Genomic DNA, 16,995 nt, shown 5'->3' with positions numbered 1-16,995 from the left:
GCCCATAGTGTTCGGGGATGTGTAGGTTAGGTGCATTGGTCTGGGGGAACATAGAGTAATAGGGTAGGGGAATGGGTCTGGGTGGGATACACTTCGGAGTGTTGGTGCGGACTTGTTGTGCCAAGTGGCCTATTTCCACACTACAGGATTCCATTCGATCCTAGATTCACATTCACTGCTGCAGCATCTCCTATCTGTGCCCTTCACAGGAGTGTCCCCTGTAACAATTACTTTTAAATTTTGTCAAATCCCACCTAACAAAAGATTCATTCTTAGTGCCCAAGATCTGACAGTCTCTTCTATTTTCCTCCAAGAGACTATCCTTTCAACAGTATCCCAAACTGATGGGAGTTGAAAGATATTGCGACTAAGATTATCTTTACTAAGTCATTCACCCGCTATATTTATTAATACCAGGTTCCTGTTCATTCATTCATTACCCTTTACTAACCTGTTGTTTACTATAACGAATAGGGGAATGGGTGGGTTGCTCTTTGGAGGGTCGGTGTGGACATTTTGGGTTGAAGGGCCTGTTTCCACACCGTAGGGAATCTAATCTAATCTAAGTTTTGTTCATTCATTCGTAAAACCGTATTCTGTATTATATTGTAATATTACAATATAGACTAAAATTAAAACATCCCTTTCAACCCAGTCACTTTAAACACTTATCAGGCATATTTCTACATCAAAAACTACCTCTGCATAGGTGTCAATATTGTAAACAATACCCATCCCCATCTAGTGTCCACGAAACATTACAATATTAATCAGTCATTACCAACCATCTCCCGGACCTGAATAGACTACAGAACATCAAACAGTTTCTCCAATTAGTATGCACTTGTTAAATAACTTTTAACCAGTCCATTATCCCTTTAAGAAACTAACTGTCAAAAGAGTGCTTGTATGAAATTGCTTGAATGACTGAAGCTCACACCAACAAATAGTAAACAAATCTCACAAACCAGCTGTCGTAACCTTTATTCTTTTAATAAGTGCAGGTACAATTTCTAACTTATTTAGATCATATAGGCTTAGTACTTTTTACTAACTTAAAAGACAAAAGACCAACATGTCTCAATTATGCAAGCAGACCAGACAGTCACTAAGCACACGTTTTAACCCGCCTCCTGTTTCCTACGACAGAAACCCCTCAAACCTTTGTGTACTATAGATAAAACAATGTAACACCATAGTAATAGAATTTTAATATATGTAAGAAATGTGTATAAAAAGGCTTGTATAAGAACTGTATTTCAGGATTCTATTGGCACTTACAATTTGTGCTGCTTGCTGTTGCTGAATAAAAAAAGGCTATTTTTGCCACTCACTGATTTGGTTGGTTATTTGAACATGATCCCACATTATGTACAGTAGTCAGGAGTGGGGGCGTTCCTCTGCCATTCTTTGATTCCCCGTTACTAATTCTCCAGCCTAATTTTTCAGCAGTCCCAATGCCTACTCTTGCTCCCCTTCCAAACAACTCTGGCCAGTTGCTTGCTCATGCCTTTGCAATTACTTTTCACTCAATTCTAACACAGTTACATCAGGTTCAAAATCTCTCCCTCTCAAACTTTAGGGTGAATTCTATCATGTTGTGGCCCTGGGGTTCCTTCACCTTAAATTTCCTAATCAAGTCTGCCTCATTACACATCACCAAATCCAGAACTGCCTAATCTCTAGCCGTTTCGACCACAAGCTGGTCCCAAAAAAACGAATGGTGTAGACATTCCACAAATTCCTTTTCTTTGGCTCTGCTACTAACCTGGCTTTCCCAGTCCACCTGCATATTGAATTCCCTAAGATTACTATAATATTGCCTTCCTTGCATGCCTTTACTATCTCCCGATTTATTTTCATTCCTACATTCTGAGTGGCCTGTATATAACTCCTACAGGATCTTTTATTGCTTGCAGTTCCTTAACTCTACCTACACAGATGCTGCATCCTTATATAGATCCTATACAGCTTCTTGCTATTGATTTAATTTCTTACTTACAAGGTAACCCCAACCCTTCTGCCTATCCTCTCAATACAACATATATCCCTGGATATTTAGTCCAACCATATCCCTGATGCCAACTACATTGCAACCACCAATTTCAATCAGTGCTACAAGCTTATTTACCTTGTTTCATCAACTGCACACCCTTCAGAACAACACACACAGTCCCGTGTTGACTACCCCACCTTTTCCGTGGTGTCCCCTTATGGCTGTACCGGAACTTAGATTCCTAATTCTTTCCATACTCTCTGCCCTACAATGAATGAACCAATAATCAGGATAAAAATGCAAGATAATTAACAATGACCACTGAGAACAACAACTGCTTACTTAGTAGACACCTCAAGAGTTGCAAGAATAATTTTTACAAAAAAAAAGATAAATATAGATCTATTTAAGCACAAGAGTTTGCACATGTTTACAAGACAATTTTAAGGATAATATTCTAACATACACGCACCATCAGAACAGCTACAATATACTTACTCACTTTATTTAATGATCATGTATTTAATGGCAGAGATTCAGTTTTAAAAAGAGGAACTGTTACCTTGGATGGAGGCATGGGTCCTGCAAATGCTCTAACTTCCATAACTGGATCCTTGGGATTCCCAGTGTGCCTGGATAAAGATGTGCAATGCTGCTCAGATGACTGATCAGGTGACCAGGGAGAACCAATTATGGGCGGACAGGAGTTGTCAATATCTCTTAGCAATGGTACATAATATCGATCTGAAACAGAATGCTGTCAGTTCAATTTGAATATCAACTATTTGTACTTATAATCAAAAATCCTACAACAGAACAAGACACCAAGTTATAGAGGTGTAAGAAAACCACTATTAAAGCAAATTAGGAAACAGATTAGAAGTATGTGCATGAATTATGGTCTTGATGTTAACCTTCCAAATCATAAAAATCTTTAGGCAGCAATTACATTATGTTATAAAGCTAGTAAGAAAACAGTTCCACAAGCTAGCACATAATGAAAGTTTGATTAGATTAGATTCCCTACAGGCCCTTCAGCCCAACAAGTCAATACAGACCCTCTGAAGAGTAACCCACCCAGACCCATTCCCCTACATTTACCCCTGGCTAATGTACATAATACTGTGGACAATTTAGCATGGCCAATTCACCTGAACTGCACATGTTTGGATTGTGGAAGGAAACCGGAGCACCCGGAGGAAACCCAGGCAGACACAGGGAGAATGTGCAAACTCCACATAGTCTCCTAAGGTTGGAATCAAACCTGAGTCCCTGGCGCTGAAAAGGCAGCAGTGCTAACCATGCACAATATTATATTATTTTCACAAACTATTCTTGCAAAGCTTAGATGAGTTCAAGGTAGAATGTGCAGAATTAGCACCATCTTCTGGAGATACACTATTACAACGAGGTAATGTACACCATTTGTTGTGAGTTCCTCTGCCTGGTGGTCTCACCACACGATCATAACTGCCAGTTATTTGCAATAAGGTACATGCCGTGCATTGCATCTAGCGAAACAAGGTTTTAGACAAAAGTTTTTGTCAATCTTCTGAAAGGGAGGAATTAGAGTAGTAGAAGGACATTCATAGAAGGCAATACGGAACAAGGATTCTTTTTTTGCCCCATTCCGCTACAAATACTACGTATGAGCAGAAATGGTAGGGACAAAGTACCATCAGAGACTCTCTAAAGGTACAAGTGATCCAATTTTCAGGCCATCAGGCATGATTCTATTGAAGGAAAAATGAACGGAGTAAAATCATAGGCTCGCTCAGTAGCAGACAAGCCACTTCAGTTGTAGGTTGAAAATTACCCCTTTATTTCCCCCTTTCTCTTCGCAAACTCGTGACCAAAACCAAATGAACTACCTAAACGCTTCAATACACACTTCACCCTATACAAACACTGCCAAGCTAACAGGGCTAATACACTTGCATGCAGTAAAGATATAAAACGTCATATACATATAAGAGAAGTAAACTTAAATGCTTTCAGAATTTAAGTTAAATAAGTCCAAATTATGATGTGCCTTCCCTGACCGTCTATTTGCAAATATAGACTGAAGTATCTACATTACTGTTAGAAAGCAATATTTTAGGAGTGTCATGGTATGCTGCCATTTTGTGTTGCCATGACTCCTGCTGTACCAAATACGACTGGCCTTGCAAACCTCCCATAACACCTCCAACAATTTTAATGAGCCATTTCCTCATACCAACCAGACATTTGATCAAAAGATGTTCAGCAATAGAAAGCCCCTCAAAAGAAACAAACTGCGCACGGGCATAGCATGCATTTTATTAAATCCTTAGTCTTAGAGCGGCTGACCTTGTAAAAACTCTCGGATCTTTTCCTTTAGTTCTTCAGATTTATTTTTACTCCTTTCACAAATAACCTGTGGAATGCAAAAATGCAACCATATTTATTCTGTTCATGAAAGAAACTTTAACTTAACATAATTTGTGGGAAACAAAAACAGATAATGAAACCTTACCTCCACAGGAGTTTGGCCACACTTGTTCTTTGCAAATTTGCTGATATCAGGATGCGAGCATAACACATTAACCACCTCAGCATGTCCAAACTTACAGGCAAAATGTAATGGGGTGTCAAAACCCTGAAAGTAAAGTAATCGATTTTAGAAGAGGCTTTGGTGAATTAAATGTTTTCTAAATATAAAGTTTTGAACCAAACATAGCAGATCAATTCGATTTCAAACTCCAAATTATCCAGTAAACAAGGATTTATATGAATTCTGCCTTAAAAGATGAATATATGCTCTCCTACACACCCATTTGCTGGAAGGTATTAATCATGCTGACAAAACTGTATTAATAATCCATTCCAAGCTGCAATGGAAACCTAGTCGTACAGCCTCTCCTTCAGCTGCTGCAATCCTTATGACTCCAGTGCTCCAAAGATTATATGAATCCCAAACATGAGAAGAACATAGCGATGTATTTCCAGGTCAGAAAGGTGAGACATGGAAGGGACAATGCTTCCAAGAATTTTTTTTTTGTCTCTCAGTGGTTAAGTACGTGGAGCTGAGGGATTTTATTTAAGATTCCCCACAGTATGGAAACAGGCCATTTGGCCCAACAAATCCATACCAACCCTCCCAAGAGTAACCCACCCAGACCCATTCCCCTCCCCTATATTTACCCATGACTGATGCACCTAACACAATGGGCAATTTAGCATGACCAATTCACTTGACCTGCAGATTTTTGCATTGTGGGAGGAAACCAAAGAACCTAGAGGAAACCCAAGGAAACAAGGGGAGAATGTCTGTGTGGAGTTTACAGAGTCACCCCAGGCGAGAATCGAACCCGGGTTCCTGGCGCTGACAGGCAGCAGTGCTAACCACCGAGCCACCATGCTGCCTGGTTGAAGTGAGCCTTGTGTGATAATTACAGTCAGTCAATCTCTAGATAATAGATGCATATCGGTACACGAACTTGAAAGGAGAGGACAGAGTTCAGGAGCAGAGAAACGGCCAAGACGACTTTCCCATCTTAGATATGCTTCGAATGTTGTTGGTAGTACAATATGACTCAATACCCTTAGACTTAAGTTCTTCTACTCTTTATCTCATAGCCTCTATTGGAATGTGTATGTGATGTTGACAATTTTATTATATTAAAAGGCACCATGTAAACACAAATTTTAGTAGATAGCACCAAGCTTGACGATATATAAATAGTTCGCTGACAGCCACTGATGTGGACATATTGGCTGTTGTGCAGGCTAACTGCATGTGAGTATGATACTGCAATCCTGGGAGGTGGCGTTTCGCTCTAGCGTAACTGTTACAATCATGGGAAAATAACTTAAATGTAAATGACCTCCAACTAACTTAAGGATTTAGAAAGATAACCTTTTTTAAAACATTGAAATTTCAACAATATTAGATTTATGTCATTTAAATGTAGATAGTGATAAAGATTTAGGTAGCTTTTTCCAATAGTTAAAGGATGATTTTTCATGGAAATTTCAAAATTCAGGGGCAACTAGATAATATCAGAGTATCTGACACAGGCTTTGGTGCTGGAGTCTGATTTTCCATCTATAGCAATAACTGGGACATGAAACATAGAAAGAAGCTAAAATGTGATGACGTGACACAAATGAAAATCAAAACTGGAGAACTTCAGCAAGTCTGGCAGCATCTCTGGGGATAGAAACAAATTTAATATTTTGATTTCAACTTGACTCTTCTACAGAGCTGAAGGAGTTGGTAAAATGATGGTTTTTATGCAGTTGACAAAGGGCAATGAGGAAAGAGTGAAACAAACAGAGCTCACAAAGCAAAACACAAAAGGAGTGTGCTAATGGGAGTACAGGTAAGATATATTTTATTTATATACATACCATTAATGCCTATTTTGTGTGTGTAAGTGTGAAAAGTCCAAAATAGATCAGCTTTGAAGAGAACATGTACTTTAATAAAAACTGGCGGGGAATGAAGTGTCAAAATGATGGGGTATGCCTCCTCTTAACTTCTTAAACTCAATGTTGAGCCCTGAAGGCTTTAAAGTGCTAAGAATACTGTTCTCTCAGCTTTCATTAGGCTTTGCTGGACCTTTGACAGTACGAAGGTGCACTGAAGTAGCAAGGTACTGCAAGGTTGAGATTGATCTTAAAGAGAAAGCTGAGGTATTCCTTTAAGTCCTCACCCAGTTTGTGTTTGGTCTTGACAATGTAGAGGAAAGCTCACTGTGAGCAGCAACTACACTGTATTAGACTGAAAGATGTGGAAGTAAACTGCTGCCTCAAGGGTGCTTACAGGATAAAGGAAAGTGTTACAACTTCTGCAAATTGCATGGGAATGTAGTGTGAGGAAATGTTGGAAGGAGAGGACCACGGTGACATGGAGGAATAGTCCTTGTGGAATGCTGACATGGGAGGGGATGATGTGTTTCGTGGTGGCATCTTGCTAGAGATGAGAGGGTAAGCCTTTACAGAGTTTGGCAGGGTGGAAAGTGAAGGGTGAGGAGAACTTTGTTGTTGTTCTGGGACGGAGGGGAAATGGTGAGAGTAGACGTATAAGAAATTGGTTGGACGTGGCTTTCAATTATGGCTGGGGCAATCCACAGTTGAGGAAAAAAGAAAGACATGTCAGAGGCACTCCTATGGAGAACTACAATATTGGAACACATGCAATGGAGAGAAGGATGGACATTAGAAGCAAAGCTGATTAGTTTTCCAATTCCAGTCAAAAAAAGGAAGCAGCACTGATGATATCACTGAGAAATTGCTGAGGGAAGGGCCCACCATTTGAGTAGGACTGCAACAAGGAATGTCCACATAGCCTGCAAAGTGACAGACATAACTGGGATTTGTGTGTATCCCTAATCAGACCTTTCAATTGGAAAGAGTGAAACTTACTTAAAGAGAAACTGCTCCAAAGTGAAAAAGTGAAGAGGAGGGAGGACTCAATGCCAGTGAGTTGTTGCAGCTTGTGTTCCTTAACATCTGAATGGAAAAGGGAAATGTTGCTTATTCAGACACCGAATGAGACGAAGAACCAAAATGCAACTGGAGTTTTGAGACAAGATGAGTCGGTGCTTATGGAGTGGGAAAGAGATCAAGTGTGAACCATGTGGCAGTACATAGTACGGAATATGGAATTCGATGTGGCAAAAATAGCTCTCTGAAATTCTCTCTCTCTCAAGGTGATGGTACAATGGGTTAACGAATGGGCACATAACTGGTAAATGAACAGAACACAAATAAAATGCTGAGTAGACCACATGCCCTGTAAAGGTTGCTTTGCTATTCAACAAATCATGACTAATCTGTTATTTTAAAGCAGATACATACAAAACACAAATATTTGCAACAAAACAGTGAGCTAAGGAAATTTTGCCTTAAGAGCTGTTTAATAAGAGTGGAAGCCAAAATGATTTTGTAGTTTCATGTTAGATTATATCAGTATTCTCAGATAGATTACACTGGATGTACAGGTAATGTAGTAAAATGCACATTTCAACACAAAAAATAAAAACACTACAATCCAACCTGAAATTCAAGCTACATTTTGCCCTGTATAACCAGACCCAAGCAGCTTACCATTTGTAATCTTTGTTTTACACAAAATAAAAATCAACATTCTTCATTAACAGCAGATAATAAGATATGACAGTTAATTTAGAAACTTTTCTAAACTGCACAAGTCACATCAATATTCACTGAAAGTCAAAACAAAATGTAATACCAACCATTTTATCAGGTGTATTGAGATAAAGGTCAACTATGTATTTGATTCGTTTTTGCAGCATAACTTCATTATCATCTGGATACATCAGCAGCATAAATTCAGGGTTTTCCAATGTGTCCAATAGAAGTTGGCAAATTTGAGGCTGATTTTCTTTAGCAACAACATGCATGGCATTATATCGACATCCTTCCTGCAGTTTATACACAAAAGGTATTTTATTTCACAGAGGAAACTTTTATTTTCTAATCCACTTCTCCCTTGTTCTGTGCTCAATTCCTTTGCTGAAGCAGTAAAAGGTGATTTTCTTCAAAATTTCAAAAATAAACTGGATAACCAGGTACAGGATGACTGGAGCAGTTCTACTGATACACATACAAACCTGGTTTTCAACCTGCACCGCCCTTCAGAACAAAACCTCATCTTTTTGGTAGTGTCCATGTAATTGCAAACTAGTCAAAAGAAACTGCAGATGCTAGGAATCCAAAACAAAAACAGGAATTGCTGAAGAAACTCAGCAGGTCTGGCAGCATCTACAGAGAGAAAGCAGAGTTAACATTTCTGCTCCAGCGAACCCAAAATGTTAATTCTGCTTTCCCTCTCAGATGCTGTCAGACCTGCTGAGTTGCTTCAGCAATTTCTGTTTTTGTATGTAATTGCAAACTGGTGTTTTCCCTCTCTTGGAGATATGTCTCCACAGCCAAATACAAAACCCAAGTGAAATGTCATTGCAATGATGTACAGCTTTCTTATATTGTGTGTAACAGGAACAGGAAATGTCAGTAAGATAGATCGGATTGAAGCCTCACACATGTGACAGAAGCATGTGATATCCAAGACTGTGTACAATAACTCAAAGCCCCTAATAAACAGAAGACATTTGTTCCACTTTTCGTTGTGCACCATGCGATTAAACATTCCATCATGGTCAAGGGTAATGGACCAGTGAGTATTATAGAGGAACCATTGAATGGTATACAGAATCACAAGGACCAAAGCAAACCAACCCAAGCTTTGACCAGTTCGCAATGAAATCTCAATCATAAAATGTCAGTAATACCTACAAAACCAAAGTCAAGTATCTGAGAAACACAGGCAACTTGCATTCTCAATTCCTGACACAGTACAATATCAGAACAGTGCTTTCATTATTCACTGCACAAACCTTTTTCTCTAAGCCTTTCCCAATGTCTAATTCACTTAAGTTCAGAAGTTTTTGTTTATAGGGCTGAAGCTCAGTTCCTAGAGTATCTGAACTAGGAAATTCAACTGTGGTAGTGGTCAATGCTTTAAGATTAAAAAAAAACACAGAATAACCTGCATTAAATCCTCAAACCTGTAGAACTGTAGGGTTATCTCCAGATCCAATTAGGTAACGTGGATTACTCCAAACAAGATCAAGAAAGATGGCCTTGTCTCCTTTTTCAACAGCCTTCCTCAGCTTGGATGTTAAATCCTGAGAGCGTGGGCTTTTGAAACTGTTGGCTCTCTCCCTATTGGTGCTTTCTACTTCCAGAGAACTTGCGCCATCTACCGATAATACAAATAAGCAGAAAAACCTCAACAAACGTACGAATTTAATCAGAGAAAAAAGTACCGCAACAAAACCGTTCATAGATTAGTCCATCGTATGCTGAAGCAAAACTCAGCTTTCATTACTGCTTGTTAAAAAATACAAAGTTGATTTATTTGGTCAAACTATGACTGCATCCTTTGGTTAGGTTTTAAGTGATAAAGCAATAACGGAGGACAAGGAAAATTCTTAATTTTGATCCTTTGTTTGAACAGTGAATGAAATGGAAAGATTACATTTTTGACCAATCTAAATTGTATGCAATGATCAGCGTGTAGACACTGCAAGAGGAACAGGATCAGGATAATCAAGGTATGCAAGAGAAGCAAAAAAAAAAATTCACCTTTATTTCCCCATTATCAGAATCCAACCTGTCAAAAATTAACTAATACTAACTGGGAACAATCTTTTATCCAAGTAGAGTGCAACTGATGAACGGTATTTTGATCTCAATATTCATTATCAAAAGGTTTCAGTATGTCGCCTCTCAAGGTGTACTAACCCTCCAGTACTGTGCCCACATGCTCGTTCTACATTTGAGAATCTGGACAGTAACTGTTGCTGGTTATTTGACCAAGAGTTAATTGAGAAGTAGGATAAATCTGCTGCCAGGTTTGATGGGAGGGATTGAATGAGTGAGTCTGCATGCAAGAGAAAGTAAACAAATATTTTAATTGATTTAACACCTTCACATCACACTTGTACAATGTGCAAATCAGATACATCTAATAATAATGTTTAATGATAGTGTGCCACAGCTTGGGAAGAAAGGGATTGATATTCAAACTACCATTTACTGAAATACAAATTGCAAACTATATCACTAACTACCTAAACCAGTATAAAAATCTGAAAAGTTACAAACTTTTAATTTCACTTTTTGCTTTCATTGTGGATTTGTTATGAAAGTTAGGACAGTGGAACGAATTCCCCAATATGGTATTTATTTCCAGAAAATTATCAAACCAGTTTTGTTAATATGAAAAAAAAAATCAAGAAAATGTTGAAGTCATAGGGATAGCACAAAACTTCCAAAATCCTCAAGAAATTAGTTGACAACAATTTACCTCTATTACACATCACATTGGCTTTCAATGGAGATACACTAGCAGCTGACTTGCTCGGTGAGGGGAAGTAGTCATAAATCCCTCTCGCAAATTTTTCTGCATCTTCTCTGTTTGTGAAAGCTTTGAACCGAGACCCTTTCATCAACTTTACAGCTTGAAGAGCTTCCTTCTTATCCACATATACATGTGCTTTGTCTGTTAGGTAGGAAAAAATAACAATTACAAAACAAAGGGACTCACCAAGTGAATGCTCTTGCACAGGAAACACCAGTCATAACAACCATATTTACTACCATTGAGATAAAAGACATTGGATTGGGGAAGCATTTTCCATTTGGGATTGTTAAGCTATTTATCTTAATAAGTATACTATCATGAAGGCCAATTTAGAAGTAACAATATTTATATGAAGTTATTTTGCTTGTGCATGACATAATAAATAGCCACCTGCCATTATAGATAATGGTGCAGAAAATTTTAAATCCAAAATCCAAAAGAGGACTCAGTATGCTGACATAAATGAATGGTAGTTAACTGGCCTAAGCTCCCAATCGCCACCTGCTGGCTCCATGGAGAACTTCCAGCATAAGAATCATTCACCTACCCTGATGTAACATTAACAAGCTGACCCGAACAAAATCATGACCATGTACCAACTCCTTCCATTTAAGTTTCCAAAATGTTCAACTGATTAAGGGACAGTTCGTTTTGCGCTGTCCCACAAACAGTGGGAATGAAGCACTCAGGATGGATAACATTCAATGCCTTCAATGCTCTGGTTGCTCAGCAAGTGGCAGGAGTTCTAACGCAGTAAAGGGTGTAATCTCAAAGTATTCTCCCAATATATAATTTGCAGCTGACCCTCTTTAATGAGGCAAATTTCACAGTCCCACAGGAAATCTATTCTCCTTCACTGACAGGAATTCTGGGGTTTTGGGGTGTTAATTGCCTGAAGGAAGGGAAAGCCTCCAAACCCTGTTTAGTTATCATCATAAATACATTCCAAACCCAAATTAGCCTTAAAATCAGATTACATATGACCGTGTTATAAATCTACCAGGCTGCAGTGAAAAGAATCGTGGAAAGAAGTATCAGAAAACATTATTTTCCCTTCCCTTGCAGAAACATTTCCCTAACTCACCTCCAGCAAAATCAGGGTTAATGTTCAGAAACACATTCCTATCCTCTTGCAATACAAGTTATCATTGCCTTGGGATCCTACCCTTGAAGTCAAGTCAAGCCACACCAATCCTGGTAAGAAGAATTTGAAGATTGCATTGCACTTCAAACTATAACTTTATTAAACTCAAAAGTGTGTGACACTGTTTCAAAATAAGTTTCTTTAAATCATAATTAATTTCAAAATAACATAACCGTTGAACTCTTTCTCTCAAGAAGGGCAGAGGTAACATTCTCCAGTCAAAATTTGATTAGTGCTACATTTCCTTCATTTGCAACCTGATGGCAAACTCTGTTCCCCTGTAGGGATTACACTTTAGCTGGAATTAGTGGGATTTGCTGCTCATGTCATGCCACTTATAATATCCAAGAGTTAAAGTCCTTGGCCACAAAGGTGAAAGGTCCTAAGTTTGATCCTATTTCAGTGCTGACTTATCCAATTTCAGATGGTAGGGCAGCAAGTCACGAAAATTAATATCAATTTTTCCAATTAAAGAAAGTGGAGCACTCGTGGGCTGTAAGGCTCCTCGAGCAGGAGGAAGGTAGAAAGTAGAAATCTCAGGCATCAGGTTACTGAGTGGTATAATATGCAAGGATGGTGTCTGGGATGGAGCACTTCAGCTGAGACAGGCTGGATAAGCTCAGGGAGCTTTCTTTGAAAGAGAGGTTGAGGGGTGACCTTTATAGAGGTGTATAAGATTTTGAGAGGCAGAGACAGTGAAGAGAAAGTAACAGCTCCCCTTAAAGGGTCAATAACTAGAGGACATAATTTTAGAGTAGAGGAGATTTGACAAAATATTTTTCACCCAGAGGGCAGTGAGGGTGTGGATTACACTTCCTAGGATGGTAGGTGAGGCAGAAAACTTCACAACCTTTTAAAATAACATGAATGAGTACTTGAAATGTCATGTCGTTCAAGGCTATCTGCTTACTGCAAAAGAAAACACAACTAGTTTAGGTATTTTTAGCAGTCTGAAGGGCCTCTTCTGTACTATATGAATCTATACTAGATGAAGAGTGATTTTATTGAAACATACAAGATTCTGAGGCTGTTTGGAAGGGTAGATATTGAGAAAATGCTTCCACCTCAAAATAGAGCACATACCTGCAGAACAAGGGGATGCTTATTTAAAACTGGGGTACAAAGGAATTTATCTCAGAGAGTAGTGAATGTCTGCAATTCTCTACCAAAGAGAGTTATTCAGGCTAGATCACAAAGTATTTAAAAGAGGAGAAAGATAGATTTTTGAAGTATTAGAGAGTTTAGAACTATAATAAGATGGCATGAAAAGAAGGGTTTGATGCATGAGATAAATCGATCATGATCTTAGTGAATAGTGGGGCAGACTGGAGGGGCTGAATGGCCTACTTCACCTGCAAGGGATTACATTCTTAGTCAATTCTGAAGCCAATTCAGGAGGACAAGTCAATATTTTAAGCCTGTCAAAAGTAAGATTTTGTGACAAACTCAACTATTAAATATAGAACATGACATGAATTTCACATCTATCTGAAATTTATACTTCTGATTACAAAGGGCACTTCAGTAAAACAGAAAATTAAAGTGACTTTGTTCTGAGGTACTGAAGGTTTAGCTTGACAAATCACAACAAACACAAAGTTATCTGTGGAACAAGCATCACTTCATCTTTTATTGTTTCATTTCCACAGTAAATGCTTTGAGTATATTAACATAAAAGCAAAGCTAAGAAATTATCAGCACAAGAGTCAAAGCTAAAATGAATAAATACTGCACAGCCAATTCTGTGCTACCAAGTCATTGAAATTAATCTCACCAGAGGACAGCGTGTTGGTTCTGACAAGATCCATGTTACACATTTTGTCAGATAGAATACGTTGACGTTTACTTCCCCCACTACTTCACACTCTTCCAGAGATTCCAGTCCTTTCTGCCAGTCTGAGAAGGATCAGTTTCTCACTTGCTGGGGCCTAGGCTGGGATTGCTCAAGGAAGGTATAAAATCCCAATGTGATCTTGTCTGTTGCAAGTGTAGGAGTATAGGCCTTCATAACAATGATATATAGTTTCTTGTTAGGGTAAACAGGGTAATCATGAGGTGCTTGTTTATCCCATAGGGAATGGTGCTGAGGCACCATACAGGCATATGTTTGATGGCAAAGCTCACTTTATTGGAAGTGTCAATCCTCTTCTGGAAGATCCTTCTAGACAAAAGGGTATACACCTATTACCTTGGTTCCTTCAGTTGGCCTCCTAACTGCACATCACTTTTCAATTAGGGCAGCCAGCTCTATGCCGCTGCACCACTGTTCCCGAGCTATGAGGATGCTACAGCATTCAGATCTGTCACAGCGGGAGAGGTTCAGAATTTTGACACCCCATGCCAAACTTCAATTTGACAAGGGGAATACGCCTACATATGACTTTTTTTTAAAAACGTCAGCTAGCCATAGCACTCCAACTATGATATGGTCGCAGAAGAGTACAGCCTTAGTCCAATAACAAAGAGAATAAGACAATTATGAGGCATTAGCACAGTATGTGTATGATCATACATAGCTGCATCTATGAAAAATCATCAGGAATGGGCCAAAACTAATGTAACAGTTTAATCACGAGCCAGATACAAGCTCAGAAGGAGACCAAAGTCTCTTAAACAGGGCTGTGAGGAGGATGGGGCAATAAACCAACCATCACTTTAAAATATCGCAGGATATCAATGAGACAGAGACAAAGGTATCCTTTCTAAATAGTCAAAGACTGGACATACACTGTAAGGTTTGTGTCAGGATCCCTCAGATATCCAACACAATTATTACATGGGATTTGGCCAGAAACTTTATACTTCCAATGGGCAATTATCCGGAGTCTAGATCCCTCGCAAAGAAAAGCTATTCTACTCTGAATTAGAATCAGTGACTTGCTTGTTTGGATAGTCGCTCAGCTCTGAAAGTGAAAGTTACTGCAGTGACCTCGGCCAGTCCTGTATAGCTGCATCATAAACCAGCTATCCAGGCAACTGAGTTATCAAACCCTCTAACTTCTGTATAACAATAAAATCAACTTTTCTCCTATCATTCTGTTATCCTTCCATCACCTCACCCACTTCCTTTCAATCATCACATGGTCTGAACCAACCACCTCCACCCAACCAAACTAATCCTTGCCCCACCAAGTGACCACCCTTTAAACTATTTCTATGGGTGAGGCCAGAACACTCAAAATATTCTTAAGCAGGCAGCCCAGACCATAACTTTGTGATTTGTTTCAGTAAGGGCACTGTTTAGCAAGATTGACTACCAGGTGTAAAATAAACAAAGAATTTATTCACAAAATTACACAATGAAACACGAAGAATAAAATAAAGAACTCAGTTTTAAACTGGACTTCGGCATGTTGGGAGAAAGTGAGGACTGCAGATGCTGGAGATCAGAGCTGAAAATGTGTTGCTGGAAAAGCGCAGCAGGTCAGGCAGCATCCAAGGAGCAGGAGAGTCGACGTTTCGGACATGAGCCCTTCTTCAGGAATGAGGAAAGTGGGTCCAGCAGGCTAAAAGGTAGGGAGGAGGGACTTGGGGGAGGGGCGTTGGAAATGCGACAGGTGGAAGGAGGTCAAGGTGAGGGTGATAGGCCAGCGTGGGGGTGGGGGCGGAGAGGTCAGGAAGAAGATTGCAGGTTAGGAAGGCGGTGCCGAGTTCAAGGGATAGACTGAGACAAGGTGGGGGGAGGGGAAATGAGGAAACTGGAGAAATCTGATCAGAGCCCCTCTGAAAAAAATCAAGGACAGAGTCTCCTTGTGCCAAGGAACAGCTTTTAAGGAAAAAAAAGCTTTGTGACACTATGCTACTCCCTGACTCTCAACCACCCACCAGGCTATCTGCTTCCTGTCACTGCGTAGCTTCTCAAATACGATTCAGACAAACTATTTACTTACCAGAATACTGCAGCTAATATTGTAAAAAGAGAGAGTGTGGCATCTACAGACAGCCTCTGTAGGGATTCCTGTACTGGGCAAGTTCGGTAGGAACCTTCACTGTCAGATTGGCCCCAAAGAAAATCCAGAGGTATGCAACTACATAACATTTTATCTGACCTGGATTAGAATGAAGAATTCCAAGAAAAGTTGGACCAGAATTTATGCCATGATAGAACAAGTGTAGTCCAAAACAGAAAATGTCTTCTTGATAGCCAGTAAAATGCAGGAATTTGAAGTTAGACTTGAGATTTTAAAAAATCCTTGGCTGTAACCTTTCCAGATCTTTAACAAAACTAATAAGGTAAAGTGGGGATGGGTTTTGAACTGTCAGTGTGAACAATTAACTTCAAGTTCAAAAAGCTATTTAGCACTTGAAAAACAACAAATGCCTTGGAGGACATAGATGTGAACTCCTGAAACATGGCAGAACAATCTCATATCTCTGCAGAGAGATCAGAGGTGTCCCAGTACATGGATCATGAAGTTAGTATGCAGGTACAGCAAGTAATTAGGAAGGCAAATGGAATGTAGTTGTTTGTTGCAAGGGAAACGGAATATAAAAGTAGGGAATTGTTATAACATTATAGGGCTTAGGTGAGACCACATTTGCAATACTGTCTACAGTTCTGGTCTCCTTATTCAAAGAAAAAACTATAATGGCTTTAGAAACAGTTCAGAGAAGGTTCAATCATGGAATGAAGGGCTTACCTTATGAAGAAAAGTGAAGCAGGTCATGCCTTTATCTATTGGTGCTAAGAAGAATTAGAGATGACCATATTAACAGGTAGAAGATCCTGGTGCAGTAACTGGACAGGGTGGAAATGGGAAACATTTTTCCCCTTTTCTAGTCGAATTTAAGAATAAGAGATCTTCAAGTCAGAAATGAGGTTCTTTTTATTCCTTGAGGGTTTTTGATAGTGTTGAATTCTCTTCCCAGAATGCAGCGGAGGTAAGGTCTTTAAATTTATCCAATGCTGAGTTTGATTTTTGATAGACAAAGAAGCCA

General features: G+C 39.2%; 1 protein-coding gene across 5 annotated transcripts in view; it reads right to left on the bottom strand.

Moving 5' to 3' along the window:
• ankle2 (ankyrin repeat and LEM domain containing 2) overlaps nt 1-16,995 on the bottom strand; it is a 56,046-nt gene that overhangs the window by 22,237 nt on the left and 16,814 nt on the right. For 4 of the 5 annotated variants that reach the window (XM_060843407.1, XM_060843408.1, XM_060843406.1 and 1 more), the window contains 6 exons: nt 10,857-11,051; nt 9,553-9,746; nt 8,221-8,409; nt 4,494-4,616; nt 4,328-4,394; nt 2,559-2,740 (listed from right to left, as the gene is read on the bottom strand). In XM_060843407.1, coding sequence (XP_060699390.1) covers nt 2,559-2,740; nt 4,328-4,394; nt 4,494-4,616; nt 8,221-8,409; nt 9,553-9,746; nt 10,857-11,051 — 950 coding nt within the window. Of the gene's footprint in view, nt 1-2,558; nt 2,741-4,327; nt 4,395-4,493; nt 4,617-8,220; nt 8,410-9,552; nt 9,747-10,856; nt 11,052-11,997; nt 12,073-16,995 lie in introns of those variants that run through there. The other variant, XM_060843410.1, reaches the window with a different exon arrangement.

The sequence above is a fragment of the Hemiscyllium ocellatum genome, chromosome 24 (assembly GCF_020745735.1).
Source record: "Hemiscyllium ocellatum isolate sHemOce1 chromosome 24, sHemOce1.pat.X.cur, whole genome shotgun sequence".
NCBI classification, from domain to species: domain Eukaryota; kingdom Metazoa; phylum Chordata; class Chondrichthyes; order Orectolobiformes; family Hemiscylliidae; genus Hemiscyllium; species Hemiscyllium ocellatum.
Note: the sequence above shows the minus strand (reverse complement) of the source record. Positions and strands in the feature narration are given on the sequence as shown.